At 40.0% G+C, this 14,429-nt stretch overlaps 1 protein-coding gene across 50 annotated transcripts in view; it reads right to left on the reverse strand.

Annotated features, from left to right (window-relative positions):
* ARHGAP28 (Rho GTPase activating protein 28) overlaps positions 1 to 14,429 on the reverse strand; it is a 187,492-nt gene that overhangs the window by 38,890 nt on the left and 134,173 nt on the right. For all 50 annotated transcript variants that reach the window (XR_014807626.1, XR_014807625.1, XR_014807624.1 and 47 more), the window contains 3 exons: positions 11,609 to 11,701; positions 7,164 to 7,253; positions 868 to 952 (listed from right to left, as the gene is read on the reverse strand). Coding sequence is in view for 28 of the 50 variants with exons in the window: in XM_084964207.1 (XP_084820333.1) it covers positions 868 to 952; positions 7,164 to 7,253; positions 11,609 to 11,701 (268 nt within the window). In the remaining 22 variants the exon portion in view is untranslated. The remainder of the gene's footprint in view (positions 1 to 867; positions 953 to 7,163; positions 7,254 to 11,608; positions 11,702 to 14,429) is intronic.

Below are 14,429 nucleotides of genomic sequence, written 5' to 3' on the forward strand. Positions count from 1 at the left end.
AGCTTATTTGAATTTTGAAGCTAATGCTGAAAATATGGGGCTCTGCTGTACATGAGAGAGAGGTGTATGTTTAGAGAAAACTTCAAGGAATCACAAAAGTGTGGCCTGGAAGTTCCTGTTATGGCTCAGTGGTTAACAAATCCAACTGGGAACCATTAGAACTCGGGTTCGATCCCTGGCCTTGCTCAGTGCATTAGGGATCTGGCGTTGCTGGGAGCTGCGGTGTAGGCATATGTCGCAAACGTGGCTCGGATCCTGCGTTGCTGTGACTGTGGCGTAGGCTGGCAGCTATGGCTCCGATTAGACCCCTAGCCTGGGAACCTCCAAATGACATGGGTGTGGCCCTAAAAGACCAAAAAAAAAAAAAAAAAGTGTGGCCTAAAGAGGCCTATTTCTTACAAGGAGAATTTGCGATTTCATATTGAGCCCATGCAGAGCACCCAACTTTCAAGTGGAAGAGGCCCAGTTAAAAACTGATGACTTTGGGCATTACAAGCTGCACACACTTGAGCACAGTTAGAGGTTCTTGGCAGTGGTCTGCTTCTTGGCCTGCCTGCCACAGGGAAGCAGCCCCAGGTGACTTGTGAAAGAGGCCCCAAATCAAAGACACCACCTACGGGACTGGTTTCTAAATGACAGGGCAGTGGTTAAGGTGGGAATGATTCTGCTTCCAATTTGGCTCAATCAATTTCTTCTGTGACAGAATGGGGTGTCTGGAGAGGGCTGGGAGAAGAGGCCTGGGGTAAGATAATCAAAAAGAGGAGAAAATATCTTGACATTTGGCTTTTAGAAATTCGCTGCTCACTGAGTTGAGTACCAGCACAAAAGCAAGAAGCCACAGCTCGTGTAGGAGGTTGTCTCACTCACCGCTCACCGCATTCTGCACGGACTGCCCAGGTTCCGCTGACCCGTTGGAATGAACCGGCACATCTGGAATAGTCTCAAGGATAGACTGTGAAACAAGGGAAGGTGAGCACAGAACATTTTACCATAGATACATTCAACCTTATGTTTCGACCTGATGCATTTTCTGCAGTTTACTAGAATTCTTCTCACATAAAGCAAGTCTTGATTCCATAAGGGCTTGCATCTGATTTCCTTTGTTTTCTCACTCTGTTCAGACCTGTACAGCTCATACAGTTAATTAAATCAAAATAACCATATCTTCTTAAGTGTTTGTTGTCACACATTTCCTAACACGTAGAAATGACAACCGTTTTGTTTGTTTGTCTGTTTGTTTTTTCAGGGCTGCACCCAAGGTATATGGAGGTTCTCAGGCTAGGGGCCAAATTGGAGCTGCAATTACCAGCCTACATTGCAGCCACAGCAACACCAGAGCTGAGTCACATCTGTGATCTACATTGCAGCTCACGGCAACACCAGATCCTTAACCCACTGAGTGAGTCCAGGGATCGAACCTGAATCCTCATGAAAACTAGTCCGGTTTGTTACTGCTGAGCCACAGTGGGAACTCCCTAGAAATGACAATCTTTGATGTCACATACCTTGACAATTACAGTATTTGCTATTCTTGATGCAGCTGGGCACACATTTTGGTCACAAATTCTAGGTCATGACTTAGGTGGATGATTAATAAGAGGGATGCTGGAGTGAGACTGCTTGGAATCTCAACCTGGCTCTACCCCTTTGTGACTTCAAGCAAGTTACAGAACTCCCTAATGCTTAGTTTCTTGATCTGTAAAATGAAGATGATAGCAGAACGTATTTCAATGAGTTATTATGGATCTGAAGTGACTATAAATCACATGGAACAATATCAGGTGCACAGAAGTACCGCACGAAGATTAGCTGCTATGAATACACTAATATGCTAATTTCTTCACTACGGAATACGGAGTGATAATAACTACCAAAAAGTTAGGGATGTTCTCTAGTTCAGTTCCTTCTCTTAACTAATTTGCTGCTTTCTTCACTGAAATCCCACCAAAGCATTATACCCGCCTGATCAGAAATCAGAAGCTGAGGGTCTGTCTTGGTAGAGCTCGGTGTTACTATTCAGGCTGGATGGGTACTAGTGAAAACTTGACACACAAATCCTACCATTTCTACCGATATAAAGTTTAATGTGGAAGTTCTCATCTGTGAGTATGTGTGAAGGTGAAAATCTGCTATTCCATCCAGAACCTTTTATATGCTTTTCACACGTCTGTTCTTTTCTTCCCCCAGAGCCTGATATTATTTCTTTTAGTCTCATATTTATTTAGCAATACGAACTGAACACCCGATTCATGAGAGATCCTTTATCATTTCTACAAATTGCACAAGGGAATCTTGAGTGCTGAGCTTTGTGCTTTTTCCTATTTTATTCCAAAGGAGATGACATATCTTATTGAGTAAACAGAATGTGACTATATAGCCATTTACTAAAACACAGATGCCCAGCTATGTAATTGGTGCCTCATTAACACTACAGAATAAAGACTACTCATACACTAAAATCCTTAAAAAATGTGGAACACTTCTCAGTGGTTTCCTTAAGTGCTGTATCAAACTTTGAAATAACTCAGGTATGGTGGAGAATACTCCTAAAAATTGAGAGACATTCATATAGGCTTTGAAGCTGATGGTTTAGGAAGCTTGAATTTAACTAAATGTCAATTTCGTAATCTGTAAAGTGGAGAAGTGCCATCTGCTGTCTGGCCTCCAGACAGCCTGTAGTATAGAAGGAGGGCCTGCTCTTTGTAATGTAAATTATTCTGGGACTTTTCTGGGGGAAGCAGAAATTTAAATTGTGATCCTTGTACTTTAGCTATTTATAATGAGGAGACGAGCATAACATTTATGGAACATTATTCAAAGACAATCCACTGTTAAGAACTAATTTTGGAGTTCCTGTTGTGGATCGGTGGGTTAAGAACCCAAAATAGTGTCTGTGAGGATGCAGGTTGGATCCCTTGCTCAGTGGGTTAAGGATCTGACATTGCTACAAGCTGCAGCATAGGTCTCAGGCGTGGCTCAGATCCTGGGTTGCTATGGTTGTGGTGTAAGTCTGCAGCTGCAGCTCCAATTTGACCCCTAGCCTGAGAACTTCCATATGCCTCAGGTGCCACCCTAAAAAGAAAAAAAATTCAAAATAAAAAGCCCCCAAAACAAAAAAAGGAGTAATAACTACTTTCAGAGAAAATTTTAAAATTATACATGAGATAAATGTATATATCTATTTATACGTATGTGTGTGTGGACACAGACACACACACCCATCAACATATATTGAAACACTACATGAACTGAATGTTTTACTAAAATAAATATACATTACCAAAATCCATACAAGTTGGGATTGAAAGAAATATAACCCTAAACTATATCCATCGAAAAATTAATCAGGGAGTTCCCGTCGTGGTGCAGTGGAAACAAATCCAACTAGGAACCATGAGGTTGCGGATTCAATCCCTGACCTTGCTCAGTGGGTTAAGGATCCGGTGTTGCCGTGAGCTGTGGTGTAGGCTGCGGACGTGGCTCGGATCCCGCGTTGCTGTGGCTCTGGCGTAGGCTGGCGGCTACAGCTCCAATTAGACCCCTAGCCTGGGAACCTCCATATGCTGCGGGTGCGGCCCTGCAAAGACAAAAGGCAAAAAAAAAAAAAAAATTTAATCAAAGCATTATGTCCACAATCATGCCAGGCCTTGGCATAAACTACATATAACAGCTGTTCTAGATTATATATTTATACCAAAGTTTAATAAATAGCTCCAAAATACTGAAAAAGATTCAAAATTCTCAACATGCTTGTACTAAGATTAGCATAATTCTGGTAACAACAAAAATTATATGTAAGTTAACCCCACTTATTAGAAAAGTGGTTAAAAATACTAAAATAGTACTGAATCATATTCAGTAGTGTATGAAAAGAATAATAATATAACACAAATAGGGTTTAACTAGGCAATGAAATTATAGTTCAACATTAGAAAAATCTATCAGTGTAATTTCCTAAAGTAATTGCCTTTTAAAGAAGAAATCCAATATATTCATTTTAATAGATGATGAACAATCATTTGATATAATTCAACCTCTATTCCTGATAAAAGCAATTACAAAGCTCAAAAACCCAGAACAAATATTCTACTTAATAAAGGAATTTAGATGAATTCATGAGAAAATAAAAAATGTATCAAAGGCCCCCCCAGAATTATTATTCAATGTTACAAGTTATTATAGTCAGTCCAGTAAGATAAGTATATAAGATGAATAACTATAGTTATTTCTCGCTATTCATGAAGGATTGTTTCCAGAACCCCCAAGGATACCAGAATCCATGAATGCTCAAGCTCCCCTTATAAAAAGGGTGTGGTATTTGCATATAACCTGTGCACTTTCTTCCTTTCTCTTTTTTCTTTTTTTTTCTTTTTGTCTTTTTAGGGCCTCACCCTTGGCATATGGAAGTGTCCAGGCTAGGGACTGAATCAGAGCTACAGCTGATGGCCTACACTGCAGCCACAGCAACAAGGAATCCGAGCCACATCTGCGACCTACACCACAGCTCATGGCAATGCTGGTTCCTTAACCCACTGAGCAAGGCCAGGGAGTGAACCCGCATCCTCATGGATCCTAGTCAGGTTCGTTAACCACTGAGCCGAGAAGGAAACTCCCTCTATGCACCTTCTTCTGTACATTTAAGATCATTTCTAGATTACTTAAAATAGCTAATACAATATAAATTGTTACTTAAATAGCTGGTAGTGCACAACAAATTCAAGTTTTGCTTTTTGCAACTTTCTGGACTCTCTTTTTTTCTAGAGTATTTTCAATCAGTTGGTTGAATCCATGGATGCAGAACCTGCAGGTAAGGAGAGCCAACTACATTTTAAAGCATCTCAGATGATTTCTGCACAAAATATAAAATCAAATGAAAAATTCTCAGAAATAAAAAAGAAATTTTCAGAAAGGAAGGTATAACAGATATTTTGTGAGAAACAAAAATATTTTCCTTATATAGCCACATAAACCTACCAGAAAACATCATGAAAAACCCTTATCATTTAAAATACCAGTGAAGGAGTTCCCATTGTGGCTCAGTGGTTAACGAATCCGACTAGGAACCATGAGGTTGCGGGTTCGATCCCTGGGCCTTGCTCAGTGGGTTAAGGATCCGGAGTTGCTGTGAGCTGTGGTGTAGGTCACGGGACTCGGCTCGGATCTCGAGTTGCTATGGCTGTGGCGTAGGCTGGTGGCTACAGCTCCAATTCGACCCCTAGCCTGGGAATCTCCACATGCCGCAAGTGCGGCCCTAGAAATGGCAAAAAGACCAAAAAAAAAAAAAAAAAAAAAAAAAGTGAAAACTATTAAGTTCCTAGTAATTAACCAATGAAAAAAATGTGTAAGAAAAAAATATGTAAGAAAGGAAATTATGAAATTTTATTAAGGATAGAAGACACAAATAAATGGGAAGACATAATTACTGTTTCCCAATGGGAAAATTCAGTACTTTAAATAATGTGAAGTCTCTCCCTAGGCTTAATTTTTAAATTCATGAAATGCTTAGTGGAGTCCTAACAAGATTTTTTTTTTTTAATAAAAGAAATTTACTTCTCGTAGTTGTGATACTTTCTTGTTGGCTTATAGAAAAGGTGAAGCCAGCGAGAGGAGCAGATGAGGGGTCATGCTACCTCAGCAGCTTTCACATTAACCAGAAAGCGTGGGGACCACTGTAGGGAGGAGGCAAGACCTGCATCTCAGAGGATGTCTTACATCTGCACGAACAATGAGATGGTGGCAGAAGCTCAAGTCCAGGAGCTCACTTGGGCGACTGCTTCAGTAACACTGAAAGATGATGAATTTCTGTACTAAAGATGTGGCTGCAGGAAAAGAGAGTAGAAGTACTCGAGAACGATGTACAAGATCATGTAGCAGGAAGGGACAGGTAAAGTTGAGGCCAACACTTAGGGCTGTGTCTTTGGTGCTTGGGTACCACTGGCTGAGACTGAAAATGAAAGATTCTGGGCAAGGCCTTACTTAAAACTAGAGGCCCCAGTCACTGAGGTACAACATGACCCTATAAGATCTACTGTCAGTTTCTAGGAGACCCTATAAGGTCTACTGTCAGTTTCTAGGAGTGCCAAAGTTTGTGAATGACTTACTTTGTTTTCATCAATAAGTGGGGTGAACAAGAGATTAGTTCTAAAATGGAGCTGTTATCATTCATTTGCATTCTAATGGGTGGCCTTAAATAGGAAAGAAACAGCTGAATTCCAAGCCAGTAGGTCAGAAATTGTAGGTAAACCTTAGAGTATCTGTGTTACAACCTGCAGTGCTGTTGACAAAAGGCACTCACATTAGCTCATTCACATGGGGCTAATAACATCATCCCCTGAACAATGGGGGTACCTGGGAGTGTGCTGTGCATGTGAATGTCAAACACCCTGTGGATCAGACTGGATCACAGATGAGAAACTGCTGTCCAGGGGAATGCTGAACGGGCCCCCTCCCTCTGCCCCTCTGAACTGCTGTCTATTGCCTCCCATCAACTTGCCAGTGGAGAACCACTACCTCACCTAACAGGGTCTCTCTCTCTCTCTCTCTCATTTTTATCTGGTCCATTCCATCACCCCGACCAGGGCTCCTGTACAGGGACACCAATGGGGATTCCCAGGGGAGGTGCGGGGAGGGGCAAGACCAGAGTTTCAGGCAAAGTAAAGCAGAAGTTCTATTACTCAAGGCCAAGTGCAGTGGAAGGTCTGGATGGCTGAGTCCTGAGATCCAAGGCTGGATATAGAGGCAACAGTGGAAAGTCTTCCTTATCAGGATAAGGACACTTTAACCTATCCTGCAGGAAGAAGGACTATGAGTTAAGACGGCAGAGTTAGGACAGATCATCTGTATGAACGCCACCAAGAGAAGTTAACCAGTTAACAAGTTAACAAATTCCTCCACGTCTGATGCTCCTAAAGCACAGCCCTTGGTTTCTGGCCATGTCAGTATTAATTTATCAAGTCCTCTTTTAAACTCAGCTCTGTTCATTCTTCAGTTTTAAGTTTCCTTCGTCCTAATTGTTACGAGGTTGGTGGGTCTACTGGTAGCTGTGGTTTCCTTGCCATGTTACTTCAAGTTTTTCCTCATTGGTTTTGAAGAAATGGCTTCTTCTTACCTTGAACCTGCAATTTTGCCCTGACATGCAATTATCCTGGTATGCCATGACTTACCATGGAGCCACTCCTGGGAACGGCAAGACCCCCTTCTTCATCCTGGGACCCATCTGACAGGGTAGTACTGTTGAGAGAAGCATCATCTGGCTAAATGGAGACATGAAAGTACCATTCTTATTCAGGAAAATACTCTCTACCCTGTTTGTGTCTGTGCATTCCACTCTGGGTGCTTATTTAGCCATGTGTGGCAATGTATCAAGTCACAATGGCTGGGGAATGGGCAGCTGCCCCAGCCCTTTAGGGATCATCACCATGAGCCACCCAAATGCCTGGCCCTCAGCCAGACCCTAGCCGCTGTGGCAGCCACCGCTACTGCCTGCCACAAACTCCCTTCTCCTTAACAACTTCTTGGTTGGTTCCAGGGAATTAGGGGTTAAACCAAAGAACTTGATTTCCAGGCTTCTCTGCAGCTAAAAGTAATCACTTTGCAGCTAAAAAAGCATGGTCAATGAGGTATAAGTGTAATTTTACCAAGAGTGCCTCCAGAGAAGCTAAGGCTTTCTAAACCAAAAGAAATAGTCTATCCACTGTTTCATGCTCATGGCTGCACCCTGGCTGACAGCATGGAGTTGCCAGGCATCTTGCTCCAAAGAGGAGGATGTGGATGGCCAAAATGGTTTGGTTTGTGCTATGGGGCATCATGCGATTGCCCTGTCAGACTTGGACCACACCTCTGAAGCATCTATATGTGGAACAAAGAAGCTCCTACTTTTCTATTACAAGCAGCTAAACACAAAGCTACCCTGTCTGATCTCATTTTTTAACAGACCCTATGACTATCTTTTGCAATGTTAGAATTCAGTTAGCAGTAGTATCAAATTGTTTTTTCATCTATAAAGCACAAAGTAGGAGATTTTTGTTTCAGTGTATAATAGCACTACTGAAATTTAGGACATGAATATTCTCTTCTTTACTGAAGGAAACATTACAAAATTGAATATATTTGATATTTATAAAAATATGCAACGTTTGATCTTTTAAAAAACTGTCCCTCATCTTGATTGACCATAGTTTCTAAATTCACTATACACAGTAAGGGTCACTTTATAAAATGAACAGAGGACTCTTTTTCTTTTAAAGGAACAAATAAAACACAAGGCGAGGTGTAGCACATGAAATTTAAGTCAAAATGGCAAACTGAGAATCATTAATTCCCCTTCCAACTCCAGCAATAAATTCAAAATGCAAAAATTCAGAAAAATTGCAGAGAAGCAAACAACAACAAAAAGCACATTGATAAAGGAATGTTACAGGCAACCAAAATAAGAAAAGAAAAGAAACCCAAATAGTGTCATATAAGAGTGCAACATTAGGTCAATGAACAATATGAGCAATTCCACTGTACAGATTTCCAGGACAGCTCAGATTTTCTGTTAATAACAAATAGTCAGTTGGAACATGTTTCTAATGGGAATACTGAGATAGGATCCAGCATCTGCTAACCATCTTGTAAGTGTAAGGATTAAATCTACATGCTATGGTGGCAGCATGAAAGGAGAAAGTTACAAGTTCATGCTATGGTTGGTACTGCATTGCACTGTAGCTGTACCAACTCTGGTCTACCCATCATTAGTTGCTTGCTTTGTGACTAAAACAAACTCCTACTTATTTAAATCAAGGCTCCTTAGATCTTCTTTCCTATAAAGCAAACACAGATGTAACTGATAATTTTAACAGATGGTATGATTGTATTTTACAGTGAATTATGAATCAATAACAAGTATACCTATTTGATTTTCACTTAAGACATTGAAAATAAATTAGATTGACTACTTTGCCTTTTGAATCGACTAGCAACTCAAAAGACTAATTCATTTATGTAGACTACACATAAGGAAAATGTTTTCTTTTAGCTACACAGGTGATTTGGAGTTTGTCAGGATTGTAGATTGGGTGGTAAGCCTTTTGTAAATGCCAAGATTTAGTGGCATTTGTGATTGAGAGTCAAGACTCAATCACATATAATATGTGAATAGAGGATTCCTTTATTCTAAGTAGCTGTATTATAAAATAAACATGCTGGATATTAATGAAATCATAATACGTTATATGGACTTGTTTTTAAAGGTTTCTTCAGGTAAAACTGTCATACAGTAAACTATATGCGTTTCAAGGTTATAAGCTATACATTTGGATGAGTTTTGAAAACCATCAGCATAGTTGCTGTCCCTCCTTCCCTCTCCTCCTTGGCCACCACTCCCTGGCAAGTACTGCTGTTTCCCTTACTATAGGTTAGTTTACAATTTCTGTAATTTCATAGAAACAGAACCTTTTTATCTGGCTTCTTTCACATGGCATAATTATTTTGAGATCATCCATGTTTGCATATTATCAATAGTTTATCATTTTTATTCCTGAGAACTATTCCTCTGTATGGACCTATCACCATTTGTTCATCTATTTACCTGCAGATAAAACTGGGCTGTTTCCACTTTGGGGCTTTTATGTTATACACATTTGTGGGTAAGTCTTTGTGTGAATATACATTATCTATGGATAGAATGTAGGTATATGCTTAATATTTTATCAAGATAGTAGGTATCTACCTATCCATATAGTAGGCATATGCTTAATATTTTAAGGAGCAACCAAGCTATTTTCCAAAGTGGATGGACCATCTTACATTCCTACCAGCAACATATGAGAGTTCCAGATGTTCTGTATCCTTAGCCCTGGGCCAGACGGTCAGTGTTTTTCATTTTAGCCATTTGACAAGGGATGCAGAGACATCATGGCTTTACATGCATTTCTATAACCATTAAGGATGCTGAGCGCTTTTCATGAGATGATTTGTCATCCCCATCTCCTTCCTGGTGAAGGGTCTATTCACATTTTTTGCCCATTTTAAAAGATAAGAAAAGACTGAACAGAATTTTACCACTAGAAAACTCAAAGTACATTCTTAAAAGAGAAAGTTGATTTGGGAGTTCCCATCGTGGCTCAGTGGTTACCTAAACCGACTAGCATCCATGAAGACGCAGGTTTGATACCTGGCCTCACTCAGTGGGTTAAGGATCCGGCATTGCCGTGAGCTGTGGTGTAGGTTAGCAGATGTGGCTCAGATCTGGCGTTGCTGTGGCTGTGGCGTAGGCCAGAGGCCACAGTTCCGATTGGACCCCTAGCCTGGAAACCTTCAAGTGCCACAGGTGCGACCCTAAAAAGACAAATAGACCAAAAAAAAAAAGAGAGAGAAAGTTGATTTCTTTTCAAAAGTAGAGGATTTGTGTGGTTCAACCTTCAACCGAAGGAACTAAAGGCTGGGCATACTAGTAGGGAACAGATTGTGGAAATTTTAATATAAAAAGGAGTTCTGCATTATTTCTGTAAACAATAGGGATTATATTCTAGGATAAAATGGGAGAGTTAAGTCAAATGACCAAGCCTCTCTCTTCGAACACCAAGTAGGGTCAACAAAATATAACTAAAACAGCAGCGTTCACAGGCGTGGTGGTCAAAAGAGAAATAGTCTAGGAATGGTGTAAATTCTTCCTCAAAATCTATTACCCTCATCAAATAGAGAAACTTTTGAAACAGGCAGCTACTATCTCCTCCAAATTATGAGGGAAAACACCCAAAGGTGTGAGCAACCACATCTGGGTTTCTCGTGTGCACAGCCCTTCAAACTAAGTCTCTCCCCAGCACCATCTCAGCAGGAAGGAAGGAACCTACAGGGATGCATTTTGCTTTTCTCTACCTGAGGGGAATGCAGGGGATGGAATGTGACAATGAAAAAATTAAAGGGAAAATAGAGGACAGAAGCTTCAACAGAGCAGAGAAAAGATAACTTAGATGTGCAAGTAAAAACAGATGTGATAAAAGCCTCAGGCCAAACTCTAAATAAAGCCACCTTTTCCAGTTGTAAATTGACAGAAGCCTGATCTTCCTCCCAGGCTTGCCTGGCTTTGCCCTCCTCTGGGTAAGTGGGGAGTAGAAGCCTGGGGAGAAGCAGGAGGATGGGGAGGGGCACGGCAGTCCCACAATGAAGAGATGGAAGAGTGGGCTCAGAAGTCAGGGGCCTGGTGCTTGCCCTGGGTGGGGGAAACAACAGACAAGGTGGGGACCCCTACTGCTGTCCTGTGACTCCATGTCCATACCAGGTGGACCTGGGACTCAATGGGACCAACACTCTTATGAGAACTTTTTTAAAATAAAAGAAAAATGTAAAGGAACTAAATCTGTCAAAAATGCCTGCCATCACAGGTTTTCCGGGTATGTATCTGTTTTAATAGAGCATATGTAGTTATCTGTGGCTTTTATTAAACTCGGGTTCATGTCCTGCTGAATGTCTTCCTCTAAATTGATGCAAGGGAGAAAGGTGTGTTGAGGGCTGCAGCTGTCCAGCCATCTTAGTTCGGTTGCATTGTTTTGAAGTTTTGCATGACTGTCTTGAAGGAATGGCTTCTTTGTCCATCCCTGCACCCAGGTCTCCATCTATAACTTACCAAAGGACCACTTGTTTTGATAACTCCTGGCAGCTCCTTTTCCTCCTGGGGGCCATCCAACTGCCTAGGATGGTTGTCACAGGTATCACCTGGCTAATGAGAGAAACCAAAGTCATTTCTATCCAGGCTTATCCTTCCCAATGTGATGGTTTATTCAATTACACATTACACATGTGGCGATCCACTGAGTTACTGACTACAATGCCATGGTAAGAGCCTTGCCCAATCCTTGGTAAGTATACTGATCCTGGCACATTCATACACTGTAATAGAAATGTCTAAAAAGCAGACATCTCTACCTGCTGGCCAAATCCCACTTTTATTGTTTAACATATGAATACCGTGATTTTGCTTCAAGATGCTGTATGTCTATCTAAAAGGACTAAGTGAGATCATGAGATGGTTAGTGTCCAATGAGATATTAGTGAAATCCTATTTGGTAAGCTTCCAGGAAGGCTCAGGTTTTCTTGTTGGAGTGGATGAAATCAGCTGACTGATGCATATTCCAGAACATGGACACTGAACCTGTGATGCCAGATATCCTACAAGCATTAAATACTTGCCTGTGTAGTAAGAGGAGCAGAAGGGAAAGATAAAAAAAAAATCGGTAGGTCCATGCCACTAATATCACTCATACTAGCCTCAGATTTCTTATTTTGTAAGGAAAATAAACCTCTAATTGTCTAAGCCATGCAGCTTACTGAGAAAACTATGCTACTTAGAAATCAGACTTTATGACTGTATGTTGGGATAATTTACAAATCAAAAGCAAGAGTAGTCAGGTTTTTTTTTTCAGTTGTGAAACTGGAAATACATTAGATTGACTATCTCACAGACACAAATGACTGAGCCAAATATTTCATTCCCACTCACTGAACATTGGACAAACTGATTCTCATTATGCAGTAAGTATATTTGAGACAATTGTGTGGTGTGATATACTGTCTTGTAGCCCTTGTGCTTACACTCTAAGAGTTTTACCAGCATTTGTGATACAACAGCCTTTCCCAAAATAAGCTGCAAATATTCCATTCCATGAGTAAAGCAACTTTCTGCAAAATTTAAACATACTGGATATTAATGAAATTAACTTTTATATCAGACCTTAGAAACTATTATTTTTCATTTTGCTTTTCTGCATTTTCTAACTTCCCCCAATGTGTATGTATTATATGAATAAGAAGAACGCACACCTATTTGGAAGTGGAAATGATGCTAAAGAGGCAACAGAAGAAAACTTAGATCATGATGGTGGACAGAGGACACATCATTCCCAACCACCTCCCTCAGAATTACAGAAAGGCCGTACTTTTATAAGAACAGCTCCAAAGTGCACCGAGAACCAACAAAGTGTTCTAACAATACATGGAAAATTATTAGAAATTCCTGGAAAATAAAAAGTAAAAAATTTATTTCCTAATTGTAGAGAGACAGCCTAGGAATAACATAAGACAACATTGCTGGCAAAGAAAGGACAAAGCCCCAAAAAGCAAACAAACAACACAGGACCCAAAGCTAACCCTCTTATTGGATAAGCTGTCCTCTGGGCAAATATCTGTATAATGGCAGGGAAATCATAGCAATGACATATCCTAAAAGTCATTAGTTAATTCAATCCATCTCCAAGGGTCATCAGCCATTGGAGGAAATCAACATTATAAAGAAGTCAGCCATAGAGAAAATCAATATTTTTAAAAAGAAGTACAGTGATAAACATTTGGGAAGAAAGAGATAATTGAGGGAAGAGAAAAAAGCTTAGAATGATACAATAATTTCAGAGAGATTTGAGAGACTATTTTAACCACAAATTAGGAGTAACTATAACAATAAAGGGTAAATCAGTGAAAGAGGAGGATCTTTTGAATTATCAGTATGACTGCGGAATTCAGAAATCAATAGGGCCCGATTATAACCACTCATGACAAAAATTACGTTTCCACAAAATGATGTAGGCAAAAATCTGCTAGCAAACAGAATAAACAGGAAAAAAGGACATGGAAAATATGGGACAATTTAAGAGATATGTGAGTTGAATGCAAGAAACGAATAGAGAAAATGGAGGTAATGAAATAAAAGGAATAATGAGAAAAGAATGTTCAGAACCAAAAGGAAATATTTTTCAGAAACAAAAGGCTGAGTGCTGACCACGATGAACAAATGTGTTTTCTATCCTGATGATAGTTCAGGTCTCCAACAACAAAGATAAACCTAAAAAGCTTCCAGAAATACAAAAACGAGAGCAGGATATAAATAAGAATGATTTAGAGAGGCATCAGACTTAACATTATATGAAAGACTTAACATTATATGAAAGAGCAAACAGGTTAATATTTACACATTTCTGAAAGAAAATGATTAAAGCCTAACACTATGATACTCACCAGTTTAGGATTTAAGCTTTTTGGATATGAAAATTTAGTATCCAGAGATATTTCTTGCCAGATTTGCTCAAAGGATAAAAGATGCAATCTGCTAAGAAGATGTAACATTTTTGTAATATATGTGATTATGCAAATTAATATTTCTACTACTCTCTACAGTTGTTCTGTCCTGCTAGCCCTCATTCGCCTCCTTGATAAAAAGCAACACTGCTTTCTCATTTTATAAACCTGTGAGTGAGTCAGGGGCGTGATTGGAGTAAAATGTAATTGTTCTCTTCCACCTCAGGGGGAGATTTCTTCATGGGCCTGGCACCACATTTGCCTTTAACCTTTAAAAGATGACAAGACCCTCAAAGATCTGAAATGAAAAGGATAGCGATAAAAGAGAAAAGAAACAAAAGCAGTCCAGACTCATCCTGAGAGTGCATGGCTGGGTTTGA

This window comes from Sus scrofa, chromosome 6, assembly GCF_054392235.1.
Source record: "Sus scrofa isolate SSC_HxYL_T2T_F1_AM1 chromosome 6, Sscrofa_HxYL_maternal_Yorkshire_Landrace_v2.0, whole genome shotgun sequence".
Taxonomy (NCBI): domain Eukaryota; kingdom Metazoa; phylum Chordata; class Mammalia; order Artiodactyla; family Suidae; genus Sus; species Sus scrofa.